Below are 14,840 nucleotides of genomic sequence, written 5' to 3'. Positions count from 1 at the left end.
AGAAATCTTGTGTTCCATAGAAGCAAGGTGGGCTAAGAGGTTGTTGGAAGTTTGACTCTCTATATTTTTCGTTTCGAATATTTTTTTTAAATCACGTTGTGCTCGGATTTATGTTAAATTTTGTTCCCAAGAAATGCTGATGCTGTCGGCCTTTATGTTGACCCCAACAGCAATGATCCTGTACCGTTGAATACCCGGTTGCTTTTGACGGCAGGTCAACGGGTTGGCCCAATTGGTCGATGGCCCGGGCCAACGGTCCTTTAATGTTGTTCCTACTTTTGGCGGGAAAATTCCCACCTAATTTTTTGATCTGTTCCCTACCATTCCAAAGTTATTTGGTTGGGGCCGTCAGTCATCCCGTCGAAACCCCAACGATGGAAGCTACGCGCGACGATCGTGAGCGGCGACAAGAACAAGAACATGGGGAACGACGAGGAGGAGGTGAAGAAGAAGAAGACGACGACGAGGAGTCTGGAGTTCTGGGTCCGTCGTTTCCGATGGGGAGGGTGAAGAAGATCGTGAAGCTGGATCGAGAGATCAGCAAGGTTACCTCGGAGGCCCTCCTCCTCATTTCCCTTTCCGCGGACCTCTTCCTCGCATCTCTCACCGCCGGTGCACGCATCGAGGCCCTCAAGAAGAAACGCCGAATCATCAAGCTCGACCACGTCCGCTCCGCCGCCCGCGCCCACCGGCCCACCTCCCAGTTCCTCCTAGATTGCCTCCCCAAGCCTCCTCCGCCGGCTTCGAAACCAGCGTCGGGCGCTTCCAAGGCCAGATCAGCCGATGAGAAGCCGCTTCCTCCCGGCGCCCGCCGCATCGATGATTTCCTCCGGTCAACCTCGGCGGTTCCTCGCTGACCTCAATCGGTGGTACGCTTCGCTGCCCTACTGATCCGTCATCCACGTGCTATCTTTGGTGTTTTATCTTCCAGATGCTAGGGTACTTGTAGTTCCTTCATTATAATTATTGATATCTTATATATCTGCTTTGATTTTTGTTGTTCCTGCTCTTCCTATGGTCACTAGTTTTGTTTGATCTATATGCACTGTGACTACATTTATTGCCTGTGAGGACTTTTAGGGATGTATGTTGTCTCTTATCCTCTTCGAGATCATTATATCATCAAGAAGTAACCTTTGGGATTACATGCTCTGAATCTGTTTGACAGAATGTTACCGGACAGTAGTCTATACATCAGAGTCCATGTTGACAGTAGTCTACACATCAGAATCCAATCGCGTGTTTGCGTGATATGATCCATCACCCTTCCAAACTCTGCCTGATATTAGGGATCCGTAGTCTCCTTTGGTCGTGGATGCTTTCCCTGCTCTAATCAAGTGCTTGTTGTCACTCGACCACTATTTTGTTTTCAATAAAGCAAATACGGAAGATTTTCCCTTCTTTATTGTGCTCGTTGTCACTCGACCGAACCTGATTCCAAGAATTGGTTGTTAGACCACCCTTACTGCATCGATCAAAAGGTGAAAAGAGCATATAAACATAATCAAGAACAGCGTAGAGCCTGAAACTATCGCCTTTATGTTGGGTTAGTGTCTATGCGTCCTTTGATGTTGGTTCGTAAAGTTCGGTCGACATAGCTTATTGTCTATGCATCCTTTGATTTTGGTTCGTAAAGTTGGGTCAAGATACCTCATCATATGTATTGAGTGTTTTCCCTGCTTCCAAATTTGTTGTGTTCACCATGGTCGACGGAACTTAGCTCTGTAGGTATCTGATTGCTGATATGAAAATTTCAAGTTAACACTAGTATTCTCGGAGGTATCAAATTGAACTTGGATGGGAGCAGAACGTGTGAATGGGGTAAGGTTACGTTGTCGGAATTGATTCTGATAGGGACATACAAGATAAATGTTTTGAGGTTTTCACGGCAAACGCTTTCGCAATAATTCATCGTTTACGCCGACTTTTCAAACTTCAAATCTTGTCGTCAACGATGCAATTGAAGTTTGTCCATCCAATCGACGGTAGAAAATGACTGGCCAACCACATGCTCGGGACATTAATGTCTCATTTGAACCAATGCGTTTACATATAACGTCGGATATTAATCATAATGCTTTTATTGATATATATATATATATATATATATATATATATATATATATATATATATAATATCCACTTTTTTTCCTGTGGCTGTGGCAGATCTGCCAGTTAACATCTTGAATAAGCAACAACAATCCAGGCCGACTGTGTGGTGTCGGCTGCGAATGGTGTCATCGGAGGCGTCACCTCCTCGATGTGCTGCCGGATGCGCACGCCCCCACACGGCCAAAGCGTCTGCTTCCAGATTTGACGTAAATAGAATTCACGTCAGGGATAAGCGTAAAAGAAAAAAAAATAAATTTGTCTTAACGAGTGATGAGTTGCGTGTTTTAGGACTGCTAGTGCCACCTTCAGCTTTTATATTATGATGGTAGCAGTTAGTAGTTTTTTTTATATAATTTATTTGCGGTTAAAATATTACCTTCGTCTCCATTTTCTTTTACCGTCGAAGGTATTGGTTTCTTTTACCCTAACTTGGATGCATTCGCTTGGGTTCAAACGTGACCGAAGAAAGACGAAGAATCCGAGGTGGGCTTGGCTTGGCTTGCCTGATCCATCACATCGTGATGTGATGTGTTCCATACCTCTGATGTCTAGGATCCCTTGGATGTAGCCCTCGCTCACAGGGTCCACGAGACCTCAAGTATCGATGAGAGTTCCACTTCACCGGAACATCGACAACCGGTCATGATCGCCATCAAAGGTTACTGATTCGTGAATTTTGACGCGCGCCTCGGTGCGAAAGATGTGATCGACGGGTTCCTCCAGGTATCGGCGGGTATAGAAATAGAGGAGGCAGAGTCATGCTTTGGGGTTGAGGTGGAAAAGAGGAAAAGAAAAGCAAGCAATAAGAGAGAAACAAAAAAGGTGCATTCTTTGCTTCTCTCTCTCTCTCTCTCTCTCTCTCGTTTTGCTCATCTTACCGAGTTATCGGAATTGCTATTTCAGTAGTTTCTCGCTTTTATCTAATGGATCAATTTTTGGGTGTTACTTTTCTACTGCTACTTTGAGCTCCGGCGTCATTTCAAGGTGTTGTCAGGATGATTAATTATATCAAAATCTTATGTTGAGAAAAAGGTAGATTTTAGTCCAAATAGGGTGATTTCTGATAGTTGTCAGCCAAAGAAGTCGCTGGCTGTCTCTTCTATTTACTCTTTATATGCATGGAGCGAGAGCGAGAGAGAGAGAGAGGGAGGGGATGCGTGTGTAGATTTACGATTCCTAGTGCGGCAAGTCATCGTTGAAATTCTTAAACCAAATAAAAATTTAAGATATTTTCATTGATATAATCAATATATAAATTCTATTGAAAATTGTAAACCAATAAGCATATCTAAAACACACAACATGAAGATAAGATATATAAATGTTTAAATAATATGATGTTAGAGTGAGCCGTAAGAAATTTATCCATGGATAATTTGATCATCTAATAAAGATAATAAAAAAAATAAATAAGGAAATCAAATTTATGTAGTTTGGTCAATTAACTTATATCTACATATGAAAAAAAAGCAAATCACTTATTATAAAAAGAATAATTATAAATATTTTAGAAAAATATTCCTAGGTCGTAAAACATCTAAGACTATTAAATAAGAAAAATTTAAACTATAAGCTGAAACTATTTTAACTAAGTATGAATTTAATAATAAGTAAATCCAAAGCAAACAATTAGGTTTTTCTTGTGGTACATCTACCTTCAAATCCTAAACCCTTATTTATAGTTGCAATAGAAGATAATAAGCCTGATTTTCCCGATGTGGGACTATGTAGGATTTACTAAACTAATAAATCTCCATCTTGGCATGTCACAATGTTGACAATTAACAAAACTTACTCCACCTTCTTCACAAAAGCCTCAACGGCAATCACCAATAATGAACATCAACCAAGTTCAAGCACTGTTTGAACTTGTAAACCGGAAGAGGCTTCATAAACATATGAGTTGAATTTTCCTTCGTATAAATTTTCTAAACAAGAACCTTTCCTTCAGCAATGATATCCTGAATAAAATGAAACTTCACATCGATGTGTTTCGTCCTCTCATAATACATCTGGTCTTTAGTCAAATGAATAGCACTTTAACTATCACAATAAATTGTAGTAACACCTTGATGCAGACATAATTCATTGAACAAACCTCTTAACCATAAAACTTCTTTGATCACCTCTATCACTGTCATATATTTTGCCTCTATAGTAGATAAAGTCACGATAGGTTGTAAGGAAGTTTTCCAACTAACTGCACAACTGCCAATACAAAAAACATAGCTTGTCAAAGATCTTCGTTTATCAAGATCAGTAGCATAATCAGAGTTAACGAAACCAACCAAAGTGTCACGATTTTTTTCAAACTCCAAACAAGCATCTGATGTCCCTTGCAAGTATTTGAGAATCCATTTCATAGCCTACCAATGTGTTTTACCCAGGTGAGATATATATATATCTGCTGACCACACTGACTGCTTGTGAAATATCCGGACGAGTACAAACCATTACATACATAATACTATCGATGGCTCTGGAATATAAAACTTGTACCATATATTTTTCCTCTTCAACTGACTATGGTGACTGAGCAGTAGATAGCCGAAAATGGCTAGTAAGAGGAGTACTCACTGGCTTAGCGTTTTTCATGCCAAACCTCTCCAAGACTTTCTCGAGGTAATTTTTCTACGTCAGAAATAATTTTCTAACTCGTTCTCTTTTGATCTCCATGCCAATAATTTTCTTAGCTGCTCCCAAATCTTTCATTTCAAATTCATTACTCAGCTGCATTTTCAAAGTGTGAATTTCTGACAAATTCTCAACTGCAATTCATCAACATAAAGCAACAAATACACAAAAGAGCCATCAGTTAATTTTTAGAAGTAGACATAGCTATCATATATGCTCCTTATGTAACCATGACCTAACATAAAAGAATCAAACCTCTTATACCACTGTCTTGGAGACTACTTCAATCCGTATAAGGATTTCTTTAATAAGCAAACATGGTCTTCCTTACCGTCAACTTCAAATCTATGAGGTTGCTCCATGTAAATTTGTTCTTCAAGTTCACAATGTAATAAAGCTGTGTTGATATCAAGTTGCTCCAATTCCAAATCATACATGGCAACTAAAGCAAGCAAAACACGGATAGAGCTATGTTTAACAATAGGTGAAAATACGTCATTAAAATCAACACCATGTACCTGATTATAACCCTTTGCAACCAATCGTGCTTTGTACCTTGCATCTTCAACCCCTAGAATACCTTCCTTCCTTTTGAAGACTCATTTGCATCCAACAATTTTCTTACCCGAAGGCGGCTTCACAAGATCCCAAGTTCTATTCTGATGGAGAGATTCTATTTCTTCAATCATCGCAATCAACCACTTAGTGGAATTATCACAAGAAACTACATCTGAGTAGGTAGTAGGCTCACCAACTTTACTTATTTCTTATACAACAAACAAAGCATATGCAACCAAATTTGCATATCTTTGTGGTGGTCGAATATATCTCCGTGGTCTATCTTGGCTATGAAATATTGCTCTTCCTTTAGATCATCTTCATAAGTAGACTCGGGACCATCTATTGACATTCTTTGAGTAGAAAAGTTCGACTGAAAATAATCAGAACTACCAATCTCAAGCTCCATCTGCTTCTGCGCACTATCATTTGTACAACTAGTAGATTCATCTTTGGAAGATAACATAGATAATTCATCAAAAGTAACATCTCTACTTATTGCAAATTTTGGGGATTTGGGATCAAAACACTATAATCTATATCCTTTTACCCCAGAAATATACCTAAGGAAAATACACTTTTTAGCTCGAGGTTCTAATTTTCCTTAATTTACATGTATGCTGGACACCCAAAATTTTTTAAATCAGAATAATTAGTATGAGTACCTGACCAAACTTCCTTTAGAGTTTTAAAATTAAGTTATGCAGAAGGAACGTAGTTGACAACGTAACAGACCATATTAATCGCCTCTGCCAAAAAGTCTTTTGTCAACCATACATTTGAGATCATACACCTTGCACTCTCCAAGAGTATTCTGTTCATATGTTCGACCACACCATTTTGCTGAGGCGTCATCCTAACAGTGCGATGCCAAACAATTCCTTCATTTTTGCATAATTCATCAAAGTCACCTTTACAAAATTTCATGTCATTATCTGTTCGAAGTCGCTTAATTTGTTTACCTGTTTGCTTCTCAATCAAAGCCTTCCATTGTTTAAAGGTTAGAAAAACATCATTTTTATGCTTCAGAAAATAAACCCAAACTTTTCTGGAATAATCGTCAATGAAAGTCAACATATACCTAGCATCACCCTTAGACTGAACATTAGCTGGACCCCAAATGTTTGAATGAATATAGTTAAGAGTACCTTTCGTTTTGTGAACTACTGGAGAATTGAAGCTGACTCTTTTCTGCTTTCCAAAAATGCAGTGTTCACAAAAATCCAATGGCTCAGTACTCTGTCCGCAAAGAAGACCCCTTTTGTTCAATATGCTCAAACATTTTTCGCTCATATGACCCAAACGCATATGCCATAATTTGGTGATGTCAGAATCAGACAATGATAATGACGAGACTGCAACCCTGCTTGTGATAGTAGTTCCCTGTAAAATATACAAGCTATAAGACCTATAAGCTTTCATAACAACAAGAGCACTTATAGAAACTTCAGTTGTGTATTTACACCCAAGAGCCTCTAGAGTGCCTAAAGAGATAAGATTCTTTTTTAAATCCGGAGCATGCCTAACATTAATGAGCGTCCTCACAATACCATCACGCATTTTAATTCAAATTGTGCCTCTACCAACAACATCACACGTGGCATTATTGCCCATAAAAATAATTCCACCATTACAAATTCATATGTGGAAAACAAATCTCTATTAGGACACATGTGATAAGAACAACCTGAATCTAAAATCCAATTATTTTTAGACCTCATCCTGTCATCAATAACAAAGAAAATATTTACATCATTCTCATCAGCTGCTACACTAGTTTCAACGGACTCATTAGATTTCTCAATAATTATTTTCTTTTTCTTTAATTTTTTTTAATTTAAAGCAATCAGCCTTAATGTGCCTCATTTTATGACAATATCTGCACTCCAAATTTCTATGTTTAGATTTAGATCTACTATTGTCAAATTTTCTTTTATCTGTTCTACCCCTAACAACTAGACCCTCAGTCTGATTCCCTCTATTTTTCCCAGTGATATCCCTGTCTATCTGCTCCTTAGATTTTAGTGTAGATTTAATTTCCTAATACAAAATTATTTCTTTTACATAAATCATAGTATCATGGAAATACTTAAAGGATTGGGGAAGAGAACACAAAAGTAATAGGGCCTTATCCTCGTTATCAATTTTTACATATATATTCTCCAAATCCATAACTAAAAATCAAATTTATCAAGATATAAGAGTATAGATATACCTTCAATCATCCGAAGCATATACAAACTATGCTTCAAATAAAGACGATTATCCACTATCCTCTTCATATACAAGGCTTTAAGTTTGTCTTATATGTTCTTAGTCGTAGTCTTCGTAGCTACCTCCCGTAAAACCTCGTCAGAGAGATTTACGTGATTGATAATTAACCATCATACGGACGAAGGAGAAGCAAATCACTACTATAAAAGGAACAATTACAAATGCCTTAGAAAAATATTCCTAGGCCATAAAATAGTTCAAACTATTTTAACTAAGTGTGGCCTGAATAGTAAGTAAAACCAAAACAAACAATTAGATTTTTCTTATGTTGTATTTGTTTTCAAAGTCCATATCCTTATTTATAATTATAATAGAAGATAATAAGCTTGATTTTTTCGATATAGAACTACATGGGACTTGCCGAACTAGAACGGAGTTGCACGGTAAGCCGCTCTAAGAGGAAGGGAGAGGATCAAAAGTAAGGTGAAAGGTGAGGTCTTGAGGACAGAGAGAACCTCGACATGAATCAGGTTCGATGCCAAATAGAGGAGAAGCGAAAGGAGAGAGAGAGAGAGAGTCTCTCGGACGCTTATAGCCACTTGAGTAGATGGGCTGATAGTAATCATGACATGGGCTTTTCACGTCTTGGGTGCGTGTGGAATCATCAATTCGTATTGGGGCCATATCTAGAATCAATAACTCTGTTCACTAGGTGGTGGATTACCATGATGGAGCATGCCACGATGGTGACGTGTGATAATTTCTGAGAACATCTCGCCACCGAATTCAGCCCCATCCATCCATTACTCGGAGTGGAGATGAAGGTGGTGGACGCGTACTCAAGGTTAAAGCGAACTGAATGTGTCGATGCTTACTTTTATGTGCAGTGGAGTAGTTTAGAATAGGGAATTCATCATCCATCGCCAACCTGAGACACGCACAGGGCCATCATCCATCGTCTAAGCTCCCCTCCCCCCCTCCTCACTGCCTCTTCTTCGTATGACCCAAGACAACTTGGTTCCCACCGAGACAGTTGGGGTATTAGGTTCCATGGACCGTCGCGTCTAATTGGCACGGTGTAGAAGAGAGGGGGAAAAGTTGCCACACCGACAACGACCGGCACCGACGTCGGGGCTCCAAAGGTGACCGACCCCCTTCCCAATTCTCTCTCTATGGTTCTCAAACTGAGCTAGTCTGCACTTTCTCATCTCCGAAAGCCAAGCGTGTTGCAGTAACAAAGTTCCTCTCATGTTACCGTCCCCACCACGACTTGCAAATTCTGGCCCTGTCGCAACAACGCCTCTCGAGTTCCGTGTATTCTTGAACCGCGGCCACGTGAATGATGCTTTTAGTATTAGTAATTGCGCGTGACTATGCATGAAAGATGGGTTCTCGTTTGTATCATGTTGTCTTCATGTAAAATTTGCCATAACCATGTAGCCAATTACTGGCACAAGGATCGGTTTCTCTATCGCCACCGCCAACGCCGGCAGGTTGGTGAGACGAATAAGACCTTGAGCGTTGGGTTTGGCGTTTTCTAGCAAGCAGATCGGTTTCTCTACCGCCGCTTCCAATCAAAACAAAGCATGTAGCTGAGATGAATGAGCCGTAGGAGTTTTTTTTGTTCTTCTTCGTTGACCTATATCAGTATTGGAATCTACACGGCCTACATGTGTAATGTGCCGACTCGCCAGAGAGCCATACGCACCACCGTAGGCATATGCCTATGCATCGACGGCGACTTCGAGTTAGACTTATATATAGAGTTAAAACATTTTGAGACCGAGCTTACACCGATACAATTAACAGTTAGTCACAACAACGACGCCGCAGCAAAGGGTGCCGCCTTTTCTCGCTCGCCTGCTTCCTCGTTGTTGCTTGATAAAGCTATAGCGCTTTCATTGTTCCTCGACTGGCACCGATTCCTTTACACAGAAAGGGAGGAGGAGAGAGTGGTGAAGCGGCCAGCCCAGGGGAGTCCGGAAGATATGAGTCAGACGCCGAAAAAGCCCGGAGAGGTCATCATCCCATCCCATGCTTGGGTTTCTCGATTACCTGTTTCTTTGGCTTGCGTTGGCTTTGTGTTTCTAGCTGCTGCTGCTGCTTCGAGTCGTGCAGGTTTTCTGGCCCAAGATAGTTCTCAAGAAATGGCTCAACATCAGAGCCAACGACTCCGAGTTCAGCGCCGACGAGGGCGGCAACGAAAGCGATCTTGAAGAGGATGAAGGTGGAGGACCCCCCCCCTCAAGATTGGTTTCTTCTTCTACCGTTACTGCTTCAGCAGCTATATGTCGTGTTCCCCTTTTGCTAAGGTGATGATTTTTTACGAGCGGGTGGTTCTTTTCTTGGCAGAGAACTGTGGTTGCGAGGGGAACGAGGAGAGGAGAGCCAGAAGGCTTCAGGCCAAGACAAACGGTACGTGGTGCCATGCTGGAAAGCATTTCTTGGTACATAGCAACGCTACCCCAGTAGTGCATACTTGTGGTTTCTTGAATCTTCGCCAAGGGAAAACAACATCACAGAGGATGCATCTCCAAGAGGAGAAGAGGAGGGGGGTTGCGGAGGTCTTGCACCGCCAACTGTACCAAGTTGGGCAAGGCCGCTGACGCCTTTTCTTTCTCATTGTCTTGGCACCGACCATGTCCAAGCTGTGAGGCTTCCCTGTCTCGGCTGAGACGGGGAACACACGGAGCTACCCTTCTCCTTCTCAGGAAGGAGCTCATGAGCCCCACTCTCGACGTGTTTCTTTTCTTTGGTCTCCTTTTTGTGAGATGGGAACGGCGTGCCCTGTCTGTGGACTTAGGTGACGGCCGCCTTCCTGTGAAGGCGACGATCTCAGGACCATCCGTCTTCCTATACCATTTGACATTGCCGTCTGCCTCCTTTTATGGAGAATAGAATCCCGTAATCGTCTCCAATCACACCATGATGCCCTTCCGGTGGTGGACCTGCAAAATCTACCACCCTCAATTCTTTACGAAATCAGCAATTTGGTTGCAATTGTATTAGTGGTGTCACGGTGAGATGACAGGATTCTTTGTTCATTGTTGCTGAGTATTCTTACCTATTAAATTGTTCTTGACCCAGACCAACCAAGCTTATCTTTGCGGTTGATGATACTCAAAACAGAAAGAAGAAGAGGAGAGTGCATAATAGAATAGGATTAATAGGAACTTTTGTATGCAACAATGCATGACTTGTAAATATGCAAGAAAGATCTTCTAAAAACCGAACCTTTATTGAGTAAACATTATATATGCATCAGCTGAATTCTGTTTAATATCACATGGGATGAGGACAAGTATTTCGGCTGTCTATCAGCTCAAATGTTTACTCTTCTTTCTTTGGTGACTCAGATGTCTCCCTGTGCAGATGACAACCTAGAGAGCTTCCCATACAAGCTGAGGAGGAGGAATTCAGAGACCTTCCGGTCACAGTATATAAACACCAAGGAACTCAGGCATGTCCACCTCTTTTGTTTTCTTGTAACCTAATCATGCTCTCAAGTAAAACACTGAATTTACTATTTAATTTTTTGTTTTTGAGAAGAGTAGCATTGCATCGTCCTATGAGATATTTGTGCTTTGGCTCTTTAGGGTCTGCGTCGGGACTTGGAATGTCGGAGGACAACATCCACCAGAGGATCTAGACATAGCAGAGTGGCTGGACACGGAGGAGCCTGCTGATATCTATGCACTTGGGTAATGGATTCCTGCAAACTGTTCCAGTATTCTATCTGCATGATCTCAACTGTTTGAAAATTCTGCATAGATTGCATGTAGTTTTGCTTGGATTTCATCAGCATGATCTGAAAATTCTGTTTGAAAATTTCTCCGTCAATCGAACACCAAGTAAATTTCATTAGCTCAGCTTCATTCTTGTTGTTCTGTCTCGATAATCCTTTTTTGTGTATCTTCGTTATCTGTTTTGAGGTTTCCTCCATCTCTAGTTCTTCAATGAATTTTCCCCGTCTGTAGTTCTGATTACATGTGAGCTTTCTCCTGCAGTATCCAGGAGATCGTTCCCTTGAATGCAGGTAATATCTTCGGCGCCGAGGACAGCGGGCCGGTTGCAAAATGGGAACATCTCATTCGTAAGACACTAAATAGGATTCAACCCATAAAGCCAAAGTATAAATGTTACAGCGATCCTCCCTCTCCGTCCAGGTTCAAACCATCAGAAGATGTTCACTTCACCGTCGATGAACTATTCTCTGAGACTAATAGTGACACCGATGATGACGATGAAATTTCCACAAGTTCAGTTGATTCGAAAGGTCCCGTGGCTTCTTATCTTGATCATGGTGAATCAAACATACCACAGGATCTCGATCAGAATATGCCACCCGCCTTAAAGAGACTTCAAAGGTTGAATCATTTTACTTCATTTGATTACGATGTGAACTCAGCAGCCACAACAATTCAGGAAAAGAAGCTACTGAGGACCCTCAGCACTTCAGAGAGGATTGGGTTGATTTGGCCAGAACAGCCACTAGACTTGTTAGCCAAGCATGCTTTAAGTAATTCAACTTCCTTTAGGTCGATTAGGTCTTTCAGAACTTACAATTCATTCAAGCCTGTGCACAGTAAGCTCAAGGATTCATCGGAGGTTGGCCTGGTTCCTGATCTTGACCTGAATGTTATTGGCTTAAAAAAGAAAAGGCTGGCTTTTGTGAGGATAATAAGTAAACAAATGGTTGGAATTTACCTTTCGATATGGGTTCGCCGCAGTGTGAGAAACCACATCCAAAACTTGAAGGTATCTACCGTCGGTGTGGGTGTCATGGGTTATATCGGCAACAAAGTAAGTTGGTCTTTTGTCATTACGGTAAGCCTACGTTAATGTTGTGTTGACGAATTTCTAGCTCACTGCCGATGGTTGTTCTTGCATTCAATACATTGGTTGATACTCTGTACACGGATGGATTTATTTTCAGAAATCATGTGAATTGAGACTGCAACAATCTTTTGATGATCGTATATCGTGGCATACTATATATATTTCGATGACTTTGAATTTGCTCCAGGGTTCGATATCGGTCAGCATGTCCATATATCAGACCCCATTTTGCTTCGTGTGTAGCCACCTATCTTCGGGCGAAAAAAGCGGGGATGAACTTCGAAGAAATTCAGATGTGCAAGAAATTCATCGCAGAACCCAGTTTAGTACGGTTGCCGGCGGTGCAGGATTGCCGAAAACAATCCATGATCATGAGTGAGTGGACACTCCAATCACCCAAAGACTAGCTAGTAGTATCTTCTCTTCTGGTGTTATTGTAGCAGCACTAGCCCTGATTTCTGCCTCTTCAATTACATATCTGTGCTTGTGCCATTTCCAAGGATAACTGAAGTCTGACAAGGAAAGCTATTATGATGATTGTCTACTATGACTGATGATTTCTTCAGGAGCAAGATGAATTTTATTCAGCATATCAGATGCATTGTGGAAGAGAAGAGAGACATTACAGACATAATATTTTGTGATTAGCTTAGCTGTTTCTGCAAATTTGTTTCATGTTTGTTTCTGTTAATCGTTGTTTGTTTTTGCAGAAGAATTTTCTGGCTTGGCGATCTAAACTACCGCATAGATTTGTCACCGGAAAAGACACATGAACTCATCGCCGGCAGAAATTGGACTCTGCTGGCAGAGAGAGACCAGGTAGCATCATCCTTGATTGTCCTGCGCGTTGTATTTGTTACCGTTATAAGTTGGACGATAACCCTTCTGCTATTGTGTGGCAGCTAAAACGGGAGCTCAAGAAAGGACGTGCCTTTGATGGTTGGTCAGAGGGTGTCATGAACTTTCCTCCCACCTACAAGTATGCGTTCAACTCGACAAACTATGTGGGAGATGACCAGAAGGGGGGGAGGAGAAATCCCGCGTGGTATGAGCTGACGCTTCTCACCGATCAGAAAATGTGTACCTTTTGCGTCTTCGTTGATTCGGCTTTGGTTTCTCACTCGTGGATCAAAAATACGTAACTCATTTGTTTTCTTTCTCCCATCCTCCTTCAAATTCCCTGCTTGCTTTCCTCCCTCCTCGCCGTGCTTTTTCGATGTCTGCGCTTGAAAGATTCAAGCGCGCATTTTCGGATTTCCTTTCGTGTGACTCCTGGCGATGAAATCGAAGAACGATAACGCGGGTTGTCCTCCTCAGGTGCGATCGCATCCTGTCGTTTGGAAAGGGTGTGAGGCTTCTGGACTACAAAAGAGCCGAGCTGAAGCTTTCCGATCATCGTCCTGTCACCGCCGTTTTCATGGCCGAGGTCGAGGTATTCTGTCATAGAAAACTTCAGAAGGCGTTAACCTTGACAGACGCGGAGGTGGAAGATGGAGGGACCATGCCGGATGTGGACTTCACCCTGGAGATGGGCCTCGGAGATGTAAGTTTCCTGTTCCCATGTAAGTTCAGAAACCCAAAACGCATCGACTTTCCGAATGATGTGTGTCAAAAATCAAAGATTTTGAGTTGCTAATAACAAAAGTTGCCGGCGACATGAACAGCTACCCACTTAGTTTTCGTTTCGAAAGTCAACGAGACAATCGAAACGGATGCATCCGTCTCACCTGTGCAAACCGTATTACCGACTGGACTTGTCGCAGGATATCTCCGGATGGCTGCGGTAGACCGGCGAGTTTCAGCGACGTGCGGCTTCTTTGGCTCTTCTCGGCCGTCGTCGACCCCTACGGTGCGCGTGCGCGCGCTGCTATAAATAGATATATGTGGTATCTGTCGTATGGTGTGTGATGTAACTCCTTACCGAAGTTAAATGATTTTTCTTTTTCTTCACCTTGTTGTTGGTCGAACGAGGGATCGTTGTTAGGTTTGTGATGCGACTTTGATGTTCTACGTGAATGAGATCGGTTTGGTTATAGATTATTTCATGTAATTAGTTATTTCGAACATCTCAATCTTTAATCATGTTTCTTCTTGCGTTGTTGTTGACTATGTTCTATCGATAAAAATATCGTATTTATTGTCACGTATAAAAAATACATTAAAATAGGATTAAAAAGATAATTTTTATAATATTATTTTTTTTCATTTAAATGAAAATTTAGGAGAGAGAATTTTTTATTATTATGAGATAAAATGAGATAGTTGTATTCAATTACTTCATCTTTTTCTTTTTGTCATTATAGTTTTTTATTATTGAAAAAGAAAACGTTTAAGAAGGATCTTTTATGATCTTACCTCCTCATAAGTCTGACTTAGGATAGTTGCTAAAGAATTCACATAAGTTACATAAGAATAATAATATAAATTTTTTAATCTCATTTTAATGTTATTTTTTCATATAATAACACATATGGTATTTCTCT

The 14,840-nt window shown here is 41.0% G+C and overlaps 2 protein-coding genes across 6 annotated transcripts; both read left to right on the top strand.

The window, feature by feature from the left end:
• The first annotated feature begins 47 nt into the window (after positions 1–47).
• Positions 48–2,854, top strand: LOC135625159 (uncharacterized). Its single transcript, XM_065129553.1, has 2 exons — positions 48–869; positions 2,167–2,854. Exon 1 carries the CDS (start codon positions 240–242, stop codon positions 855–857), a length of 618 nt encoding a protein of 205 aa, XP_064985625.1. The 5' UTR covers positions 48–239; the 3' UTR covers positions 858–869; positions 2,167–2,854.
• Positions 2,795–14,423, top strand: LOC135625157 (type I inositol polyphosphate 5-phosphatase 1-like). 5 transcript variants are annotated; one of them, XM_065129549.1, is made up of 12 exons: positions 2,795–2,934; positions 9,328–9,536; positions 9,637–9,745; positions 9,871–9,933; positions 10,891–10,978; positions 11,115–11,219; positions 11,526–12,345; positions 12,545–12,732; positions 13,068–13,176; positions 13,260–13,402; positions 13,675–13,919; positions 14,022–14,423. In XM_065129549.1, exons 2-12 carry the CDS (start codon positions 9,507–9,509, stop codon positions 14,228–14,230), a joined length of 2,109 nt encoding a protein of 702 aa, XP_064985621.1. In that variant the 5' UTR covers positions 2,795–2,934; positions 9,328–9,506; the 3' UTR covers positions 14,231–14,423. The 5 variants fall into 5 exon arrangements, with proteins under 5 accessions (XP_064985621.1, XP_064985622.1, XP_064985617.1 ...); XM_065129550.1 differs by lacking the exon at positions 2,795–2,934 and adding an exon at positions 8,507–8,660; XM_065129545.1 differs by lacking the exon at positions 2,795–2,934 and having other exon boundaries at positions 8,713–9,536.
• The last annotated feature ends 417 nt before the right edge of the window (positions 14,424–14,840 follow it).

This window comes from Musa acuminata, chromosome BXJ2-10 (genome assembly GCF_036884655.1).
Source record: "Musa acuminata AAA Group cultivar baxijiao chromosome BXJ2-10, Cavendish_Baxijiao_AAA, whole genome shotgun sequence".
Lineage (NCBI taxonomy): Eukaryota > Viridiplantae > Streptophyta > Magnoliopsida > Zingiberales > Musaceae > Musa > Musa acuminata.
The sequence above is the reverse complement of the archived record's forward strand: the minus strand, read 5'-3'. Positions and strand labels throughout refer to the sequence as shown.